The sequence below is a fragment of the Solea solea genome, chromosome 13, assembly GCF_958295425.1.
Source record: "Solea solea chromosome 13, fSolSol10.1, whole genome shotgun sequence".
Classification (NCBI taxonomy): domain Eukaryota; kingdom Metazoa; phylum Chordata; class Actinopteri; order Pleuronectiformes; family Soleidae; genus Solea; species Solea solea.
Window position 1 is genome coordinate 6728203 of NC_081146.1, and position 10499 is coordinate 6738701.

The window sequence follows — 10499 nt, forward strand, 5'->3', positions numbered from 1 at the left end:
GACTCTGAAGCTTTCTTTCTTTTCCCACCGGAAACCTGTCATTTATCAACTTCCGGTATCACGGGGTACCAGGGAGACGGGGCAAAAAAGCGGGCATACCGAAATCTTTTTTGTTTTCGTCAGCCTTTAAACATTTGATAGCGAATACATTTGGCTTCTAGAGCTAAACCATTGCGCCTCGTGGGCCGCTGATCCACGGGGATTAGCATTTATCTTGGAAAAGAGTCTCATTCATTCGGTTGTCGTGCTCGCTAGCTGGCTAACGAGGCTCCACACCAGTAGGCCCCTTCTTCTGGACTTTGCTACGATCCAGTCAGCTAGCGTTAGCAGGCTAGGCTAACCCATGCGATCACGTTCTCTTTCTCAACGATTTTGCCAGTTGGGTTGTAAATAAGTACAACTCAGTGAATACCTGTGCATTCAATCATAGCTGGTATTTAATTTGGTTAAGTATACCGCTAGTTTATTCTAACTTACTCCACCCGCATCCGCGAGGCGCTTGTTTTCAAAGTATTCACTTTGTTGCTAGCTAAAGCTAGCCACCGCCAACTGAACAACGCAGTCACCGAGACAGCAGCAGCCCTCACATCACAGAGATGTCGGACTTCGACGAATTCGAAAGGCAGCTATCTGAGAACAAACAAGGTAAGATATTTCACATCGGCACTTAAAAATCAAGTACCGTTATTTTAATCAGAATTATTAAACCAGTTGGGGATATTTTGATTTAACGGAATGTTGCAGGCTCAACGATTAGCGTACCTCGTCGAATCCTTAAGACGCGTTAGAGTTGTAAAAGCTGTAAAGTAGCGGTATGTTTCTGTTGTGTTTGTGAAAGTATATCTTAACTGTGTGCTAGCTGCATGATAATTCACATTGTTTCTTGGTAAGAGTTTATATCCCGGTAATGGCTTCTGCCGCCTGGCGCTTTAGTTGGGGCAGCTAGCATTCATTCTTTGCAGCTGTTACAACAAGTTTAGCGTCATTTACCCTTCTATATCTGTCCAGCTTACTAACTTCCAGCTGGTAACGCCACTAACCATTTATATTGTACTATAATCTGTTCTCCAAAACTCGCATCACGTTATATTGTATACTCGCGTGGTAAGAACTAGCCAAACTAGCGTTTTTGAAATTGTGAACCGTAAGTGTAAAGTTGCATTCGTCTGTTCTGTTTGTTTTCAATATTAAACTACATGGATACATTTATATCAAGTGTTGAAAGGTGTCTTCTTGTTACAGTAAATGGCAACCCATTATGAATAGTTTTCCAATGAAATGCCATTTGAGGAATGGATGGCTTTTTGTGCCCGATACATTATTGCTAATGAGCATCAGCCAATACTGGTGTCACTCTGATACAGTCATTTTGCATCTTAAACCGCAATGAAAGCACTAAGCTATTAAGAATGCATTTGAGCTGATGCATTTGCCACCTACACATAACCAACCAGATCTAAATCATCGAACCTCAAGAAAGCATGTTGTCAGTCTCAACACAACAGCATAACTTAAAATGCCACTTCTGCATTTGTGTATATTTTTAAGTTTAAAATTGTGCTCAGTGAAGCATTAATGTGACATTTAGGAGTTTTGGAGTTTACATATTTAGTTTTTATCTTCTCGATAACTAGACTAGTGATAATAACTAAAAAGTTTTGTGTCGGCTCATTCCTACTCCAAGGTGTATCTTTCCCAGAGAAATTAATTAGGAAATTTCATTGATTAGTAACTGTTAAGTTTTCCTATTGTCTGTTATTTTCAATGGCAATAAAAACCTATCCCTGCAGCTGAAAGGGACAAAGAAAATCGTCATCACCGCCGGTCCTCGTCCCGCAGCCGCAGCAGAGAGAGGAAAAGGAGGAGCAGAGACAGGGACAGACGCAGCAGGGACCGCCGTGGGGACAGTAAGGAGCGCCGGCACAGACGCAGGTCAGTACTTTGTGCAACTGTCGTTGGACTCGCAGAGCTTCAAAACGCTTGTGTGAATTCAAGTGCTTTAGTGGGTCACATATATACAAAAGTATGTATGCACACATGTTTTGACACATAAGCATGTGTCTTTCATACCATTGACTAGGTCTTGGCATCTAACCATTTGCCTACTGAACAGTAGGTGGTTGTAAATTCCAAACTCAAGCATATGCACACAGAAGGTTACACTAAGCATCCATTAGGAATGGCTAGAGAAACATTGATGCTGAAATAATGTGCATCAAAAGGCTTGAGAAGCTTACAAACAGTAAAAAATTTAAAAGTAACTAAAATAGGACTCAAAACATATCAGTCAATCACTGTTCCATATTATGGCTGATGTTGTATGAATTAGCTGGGTTCCTAGAGCTAAAATAAATAAAAACACTGCCTGTTCTGTTGTACACATTTTATTAACAAATTGACTTTAAAATGTTTATTAGATTTATTTAAATGTTTTCTTTCCCTAAGCCCACAGACCTGTCGCCCCTGCTAATTGGATTGTAAAGGCATGCAGGACAAGGTTTTGAAAACAAATTCATAACTGGTGCAATCTTTTCTTACATCCTTGCATACTGATCCCACGACTAGCCCGAGTTACATTGTTTGGTAAAAGTGGGAGTGTTTTTATCCAGGTATAATTCTTTTTTCATGAACAGCACCAGAACCAGAGATAACTACCTGCCATCTGCCTGACAATCTACTGTCTAGGAGTCGTGATTACTTTTTAAGCATAACAATTAATTTAAAGTTGTTGGATAATAGTCTTTGAAAAAAATGCTCAAAATATGTTGATGGTGAAATGTGTGGATGACTCTCAAGTGAGCACGTCAATACATTTACTTTAACATGCATTTACATAGTTTGCCAACTTCCCTCTTCCTTATTGGTTGTGAGTGACTGTTGCTTCTCATCAGTGCACGATTTAAGCACGTTCCCAAGGGGCACCCAGTCAGAGCACTTGGTCAAAAGACGTGATATTTGACTCCTTCCCTTTGCAGCTGCTGTGTTTTTGGGAAAGTTGTTTCGGCTTCTGTTGCGTTAGTTGTTTCTAAGAGTGTTATTGCATTTTGGCTATTTCACAAAATTTAGGGACGCACCAATGAAGCCTTTTCAGTCTGATACTAATACAGGCTGTTGGCTGATTCAGAGTAAAGATCTGTATGGAAAAGGGTGGGATAATTTTTAGCCACAGGACATGTTGGCCAATATTGAAAACAAAAACTGGCTAATTTATGAATGTAACTGTCCTGTTTGGAAAGAGGTCATTCTCAACTACCAGTATTTTTTTTGGAGGCTTAAAAATAGCCTCTTAATAGTCTTTGTGTTTAGCGCTATCCATGCAAACCCTTCCTAGCAAATTATGGCCAATGACACATTGCTAGTGCATTACCTAGCACATGCACATAAACATGAAAATGACTCAGTTATATTGAATAGATCTGTCGTATTGATATCTAATCCAGTGTATTGAGTCGGTATAATTCCACTATCTATCGGCATTATTAAATTGTTGCATGATTGACTGAAAATTCCGGTTTGTCGTCTGAATTTGAAAGGGGCCGTTGAAGTTTCAGTAATACAAGGATTGCTGACACTTCTAATGTCTTTTGCGTTTGGTCAGGTTCGTAGAAGTTTGGGATCTGATTTGTGAAGTGGAAATGTTGGTAAATGTCATGATTTGAGAGAAATGTGAAACCCTTCCAATGTCATTTCAGCTCACCAACCAGCTTCCCTCAGGACAATGCTGGAAGGTAATATACAGAAAACTAACACAAAGACGGTCTGTGCATTAGTGCATCAACTGCAAATTAATGATCTTTCTCTGGTTGTAACTATCGACTCACTGTGTTCAATCTGCCTGGATTGGGTTTTCTGTTTCTGTACAATTTGATGATTGTTGCAAGTCCGCTCTGTCTACTTGATATTGTGGAATACATTTGAAGTTTGTGTGTCCATGGGCATTTTTTATTTAATTTCACTCGCCCCTACTCCAACAGTCGTTCACCCCACCGTGAAAAGAAGAAGAAGGTGAAGAAGTACTGGGATGTTCCTCCACCTGGTTTCGAGCACATCACTCCCATGCAGTACAAAGCCATGCAAGGTAACAATTAGGGCTCTAACATTTAACTGGTTATTTATTGACGCATCTACTATTTTCAATCATCGATGAATTGATTGAGTGGTTTAAGTGAAACAAGCTCGCTGATTGAAATGTGAATATTTTTCTGGGGCCTTTGCTACATAGAACAAAATTTTTGGTTTATGGACAAAAAAAGACGTTTAGGACCATTAACATTTTTGGACAAAACAACTGATGGATTAATCGAGAAAGTAATTGGCAGTTTAATTGCCGATGAAAATAATCGGTAGTTGCTGTGTTAGTTTAGTCTTTTATTATTTGATCCTTTTTTTTTTTGTCTTATTTTGTTCTACAGTAGTTGAACTTAACTGTAAAGCGACTGCTTACTGTGAAAAATTAAATGAATGTAATTGTTTTGTTGAATGTTTGTGTCTTTGCTCCACAGCTGCAGGCCAGATCCCAGCCACAGCCCTGTTGCCGACAATGACTCCAGATGGTCTGGCTGTTACTCCCACACCTGTACCTGTGGTGGGCAGCCAAATGACCCGACAAGCCCGTCGGCTTTATGTGGGCAATATCCCCTTTGGTATCACAGAGGTGAGGAACAGGACAGTACTTGACTTAGGGTCAGGGAACTCCGTTTTTTTTTTATAATTTCACCAATAATAATTGATTAACAATAATAATAATAGTTAATTCTGTTTATAAACTTCCTCTTTTCCTTCAGCCACATATTTAACACATCTCTATTTGCAGACCCTTATTTTTCTTCTCTTCTGTTTGAGACTTTTTTGAGGGCTCGTGAGTCTTTTTTAGGTTTGGTATCAGTATTTCTGATGCACAGCCGCTAGCTTCTCTCTGCTTGCTGGCGTCCTATTTGTTGAAGTGGTATGAACTGTGTTACTGGGTGGAAGGCTGTGCGGTACAATTGACCAAAACATAAATACAGGTTGTGGCCTGTAAATTCAATTTATTTTGTAAATATATATGTCTTAAGATAATACATTTCTTACATATAGTACATTTACTAATTTCATCACTTATTAAAATTATTTTGATTTCCCTTTTGTGTAGGAATCCATGATGGACTTCTTCAATGCCCAGATGCGTTTGGGTGGCCTTACTCAGGCCCCTGGAAACCCTGTGCTTGCTGTACAAATCAACCAGGATAAGAATTTTGCCTTCCTTGAGGTGAGATGTCATTTCACTTAGCTGCACCCATCTAACACTTGACCCTTAAAAATCACCTGTATTTTCTTTTTTCTTTGTAGTTTCGTTCAGTGGATGAAACTACACAGGCAATGGCCTTTGATGGTATCATCTTTCAAGGCCAGAGCCTCAAAATTCGGCGTCCACATGATTACCAACCCCTGCCGGGCATGAGCGAGAATCCCAGTGTCTATGTGCCTGGTACACAGCCAATTAATGGTTTTTAACTCTAAGTACTTGTGGCAAAATTTACAATCACAAAATAATTTTCCGGGGTAGCCTACCCTGCACTTCTCCATTTATGTCTCCGTTTCTTGTCCCTTTCTGTCATGTAGGTGTGGTGTCCACAGTGGTGCCTGACTCGGCTCACAAGCTCTTCATTGGTGGTTTGCCCAACTACCTGAATGATGACCAGGTCAATATTTCTACATCTAACAGCTCCAGTCTGATCAACAGTGAATGTACCACACATGTGGTTCTGCAGTAATATTTAACTATGAGCTGTGTTGTCACTGTTTGGACACTCAATCACTCTTTGTTCTCTTGTGTCTCAGGTGAAGGAGCTGTTGACATCATTTGGCCCCCTGAAGGCCTTCAACCTGGTGAAGGACAGTGCAACAGGCTTATCTAAAGGATATGCCTTCTGTGAATATGTGGATGTCAACCTTAATGATCAGGTGAGAAGTACAACCTTAAAAACAGGCCAAACAATTTTATAACATGCACCACTCCTCTTTTTATTCCTTCATGGCAACTGCAGCAAGTAAGCATTCTGATTTCAGGTCGTCTGCTCGTGAGAATTGACAGATGAAATAAACCGATTTCAATTTAATGGGCAAAGATCTTGTCTTTGATTTTTAAAACAACTTAGGTTTAGGTCACACTCTGCTTTATCAGCTTTGTTACTGTATGTGTGAACATGCATCAAGGATTTGTCTTAATGGGATGTGGTGAAATTTGTATCAGAGTGGCAAAATACAAAGATCTGTAAACGATCCAGAGAACATACTGGTATAAAAAAAAAAAACAGTATTTCCTTCCAAATAAATCACGTCTCTGATTCTCATGTACATCAGAGTCCTTGAAGCTGTGCTTCCTGTTACTGGGAAAGGCTTAACCTTGAACACATGTTTGTTTTCTCACAAAGTCTCGAATAGCCGCCCTGACCCATCCTGACAACTGAATATTATAACAAAAGATTAGCACAAGGATCAAGCCCTATAGATAGTATTTTTTTTCTCTACACTGCAAATTAAAGACAATTTTTCTGTAACTATCTGATACACAAATTTCAGTCAAATCAAGAAATAAGCTTAATTAATTTTATTAAATTCCCTCCTAACTGCAAATTGTGGACAGACAATATGATATATATGATAGTGGCATACAACTGCTTACAACTGAGTAAAATTTCAAATCTTTTTTTCCTTCAGGCTATTGCTGGGTTGAACGGCATGCAGCTGGGAGACAAGAAGCTCCTGGTGCAAAGAGCCAGCGTGGGATCCAAGAACGCCACTCTGGTGAGTGTCCAGGAGCTGGACAGGCTACAGCAGTGTGTGGTGGGAGGCTAGATGCTCTTTTAGAGTTTCTGTAATTGATGAAGATGGATTTGTGATCAGATTCACTACAGCAAGTAGTCTGCTAATCTTTGAGCAGCAAATGTACTTTTGGATTTATTTTTTGAGTAAATGTAATAGTTTATTTTGTGCAAAAATAGATGTGAAAAAAGCATCAGGTGCTGTCTATTATGCAAACAGTCATTTGAATAATAGTCACTGGTGTTTCACACAAAATTTCATTCAGCTTTCAACCTACAAAGCTGGCTGACATTAAAGCGTGGAGGAGTCATACATATTCTTTTTTTATTTTGATTACGTCTGGGAAAAGCCCTCTACTGAAGTAGATAAGATGAATAAATATGACTTGTCTACTTCCCCCCCACTTTGTTGACTAATGCCCCCTTTACATGTCACTCTACTTTGGACAATATACTTATAACAAGTTGTCCTTTCAGTCCAGTATGAACCAGACCCCAGTCACGCTCCAGGTGCCAGGTCTGAACAGCACAGTAACTCAGATGGGAGGCCTGCCCACCGAGGTGCTGTGTCTCATGAACATGGTGGCACCCGAGGAGCTGCTGGATGATGAGGAGTACGAGGAGATCGTGGAGGACGTCAGGGATGAGTGCAGCAAATACGGTCAAGTCAAGAGCATTGAGATCCCTCGACCCGTGGATGGCCTGGAAGTGCCTGGAACTGGCAAGGTGGGGACACTTTTCTATCTGACACACACTTTCAACACTTCACTCTGACTGAAGCAGGTTTGGAAGGAAAAAACAGAATATGGGCACTTAACAAAGGGCTCACCTAATAAAAGATATGCCTGCTTAAGTGTACTATATGTTTGCTGTTTTATATGCCTGTAGTCGACTTTTTTCAGCTGGAAACTTGAGTTTCCTGCACCAGAGTTCACTGTCATTTGGGTAAAGGTAAACCCAAACAAAGGATTTTAAACACTGAAATCCCAAGATAACACATTTGAACTCGTGGAGGCAGATGTAAAATCACCGACACTCCCCATGGACTTTGGTGTGGAGAGAATGCTATAACAATATTGCAATATGTCTTGTGATGAACCTGACGTTCTCTAACGTTTCGTTTATTTGCTTTTACCCACGATCTAGATCTTTGTGGAATTCACATCGGTTTTCGACTCCCAGAAGGCCATGCAGGGATTGACAGGGAGGAAGTTTGCCAACAGGGTGGTGGTGACCAAATACTGCGATCCAGACGCTTACCACCGCCGGGACTTCTGGTAGAGGAAGCATGAAGTCAAGAGTAAAGGGTGGGAGGGGAGGGAGGGGAGGGGAGGGGAGGGAAAATGTACCGCCTATTTCCAAATCAGCCCCCTGATTGATTTGGCAGAGTGACATTTCAAGTAGATTTGAGGTTATGAAGCAGTTGACTAATGGTTTTGGTAACATCAGATTTATCATTGCAGATCTACATGAAATGTGACGCCGTATAAGAAAGATATTTGAAACCTGGACTGGAGGTGACTGGCGAGGGTTTACACTCATGTTAGAGAAAGGGCGTGTAGCTGGCCGGGTGGGGGCATCGACGATAAGATTTTTGAGAAATATGTGTATTAATAGGTCCAGGTCAACCATTTTTATACTTTGTGAAACTGGGGCGTCATTTGGGGAGGGGGGGTGGGGGCGGTGGGAGGTGTATTTAATTGGAAGTAGCCTGTTTTAAGTACATTAGGAAAGCGTTGCAGTAGGGAAGTAATTGGATTATTTGATTGGATGAGATTTGTTTGTGAAAGGGAGATGTGGGGAAGATGAGAGCTTTTTTGACCATCTAATGTAGATATACAGTAGCTGTAACATCCACTTCAGTTTTTCCATCATCACTAGAAAGTCAAAGGAGACTCTTCATTTCAGTTAGTTTTTTATGTTTTGAACATTTTCCTATGTTCTTCATTTCCATCGGACTACTGCCCCCCCCCTCAGGACGACTGTTTGTCTAATTGGACTCTATCTGAATGTCAGCTGTAATTGTAATGATTCTGTGTGTAGCTTCACTGAGTTAAGCTGTAATCTCGTCTTGTAATCAGGCTGCACATTAACAAGAAATGCAGAAAAGAACGTTTTCAACATGACAGTTTTTTTTTCAGTTGTTTTTCTTTCTTTTTTTTATTTTCTGTAACCTCGTCATGTCCATCTTTTGTGCACATATTTTAACAGGTGATTGTTTTGTCTCAGCAGTTTAGTCTTGGTTTAATTTAAGAGGTAATAAAGAAAGACTGGGTGAGGCAAACAGATTGGTATCTAATGGGGATTTATCACTTCCTTACCAAAAAGCCTTAATGCTACTACACATCAATTCTAAAAACAAAAAAAGAAAATTTGGCCAATCCAGTAAAGATGTCTCTTTGTTCATACATGTCACTTTCTCGTGCTGTTAGCTTTGCATTACCAGTATTCATTATTGTTTCCCTGCAGATTCAGGATCTGTTGTGTGTTGAATCCATTTTCTTGTGCGACATCTCACCTCTTTGACAAGACCAAATAAACATGTGACTAATATTCACGACTCATGTTGTTCTACAGAGTGAAAAAGAAATCATTGCAACAACACAACCACTTTTCTATAAACTACCAGCCTAACACATAAACCGCTAAAATGATGGACTTGCTAAGGGAAGGCTGCAGACAATGAATTCAGATTGCATAAGTTAAAACATAAAAAGTGGTATTTTCATTTTTAGCTGAGGGGCTTTTTGTCAGGATGTTTGAAACCGATATTAATATTTAAACCAGCTTTCTAATCTCCCTCATCTTCTGCCCTTGTTTCTCCGAGGACCACATACTCACTCTGAATGGGCTTGCGACTTTGCTTTCATTTGATACTTTGGGTTGCTTTAGACAGCTCTGCAGAGAGGTCGTGTCAGTGATAACACTTTTGAGATGTTACTTCTTGCTTTCTGAAAGTCTGCTTTTCAGTGTCTCTGTGTCATTTAATTTCTTTTTTCTTTTTCTCTAGAAAAAAAAAATGTGATTTCTTAAATGATTTAAAACCTAAAAAAAAAACCACATCTAGTTTATAAAAGAAGAAACAAGTCTTTGGTTTGTCCAATTTGTTTTCAAATGTTGATTAAAAACTGAATTTACATGATGTCATCTTTACTTCTTTGCTTCCTTTTTCAACCAACAGCCACCAGAGTGCAACACCGTTTAACTCAGCCAGTGAGGGATGATGTTCACAGTTAATTATGGAGATGGAGTCGACTTGAGTCATGTGTAGTCGGTTTCATTCAGTTGATGGCATAATTTATCACAGCACTGTAGTTAATGGTAACATCCAAATGATGGAGCCATTTTACAGTCAGAACATGCTCTGTAGATTAGTGTGAGAAAAAGCTCTTTTTACTATAACATTTTATTCATGGGAATGCACTCCCATTTAAGGTACAGTTAAAAGCTAAATCAAGGTCTGGCAAGCAGATGCAGAGCTCTTTATAAGCTCTGTCATATTTTCACTCTTTACATTTGTCTTCTCCTTGTGCAAAATAGCAAAAGCCACATGAACATGCCAACTATGAATTACGGCTGAACAGTTAATCGTGCTTAAATCGAAATAGCAACCTGAAAAAAATGCATTTAGCCAATTGCAAAGGTTGCAATTCAAATGTTTAGTGTTGGTTACAACAACATTATTTTGTCTATTTG

General features: G+C 39.7%; 1 protein-coding gene across 4 annotated transcripts; it reads left to right on the plus strand.

Moving 5' to 3' along the window:
• Positions 1-40: 40 nt before the first annotated feature.
• Positions 41-8605, plus strand: u2af2a (U2 small nuclear RNA auxiliary factor 2a). Of its 4 annotated transcripts, none has more exons than XM_058647963.1 (12): positions 41-645; positions 1791-1932; positions 3693-3728; positions 3975-4078; positions 4503-4654; positions 5132-5248; positions 5329-5485; positions 5602-5681; positions 5821-5943; positions 6700-6786; positions 7281-7529; positions 7950-8605. In XM_058647963.1, the coding sequence occupies exons 1-12, from the start codon at positions 597-599 to the stop codon at positions 8082-8084; spliced, it is 1431 nt and encodes a 476-aa protein (XP_058503946.1). In that variant the 5' UTR covers positions 41-596; the 3' UTR covers positions 8085-8605. The 4 variants fall into 4 exon arrangements, with proteins under 4 accessions (XP_058503946.1, XP_058503947.1, XP_058503948.1 ...); XM_058647964.1 differs by having other exon boundaries at positions 5329-5467; XM_058647965.1 differs by lacking the exon at positions 3693-3728.
• Positions 8606-10499: the final 1894 nt, after the last annotated feature.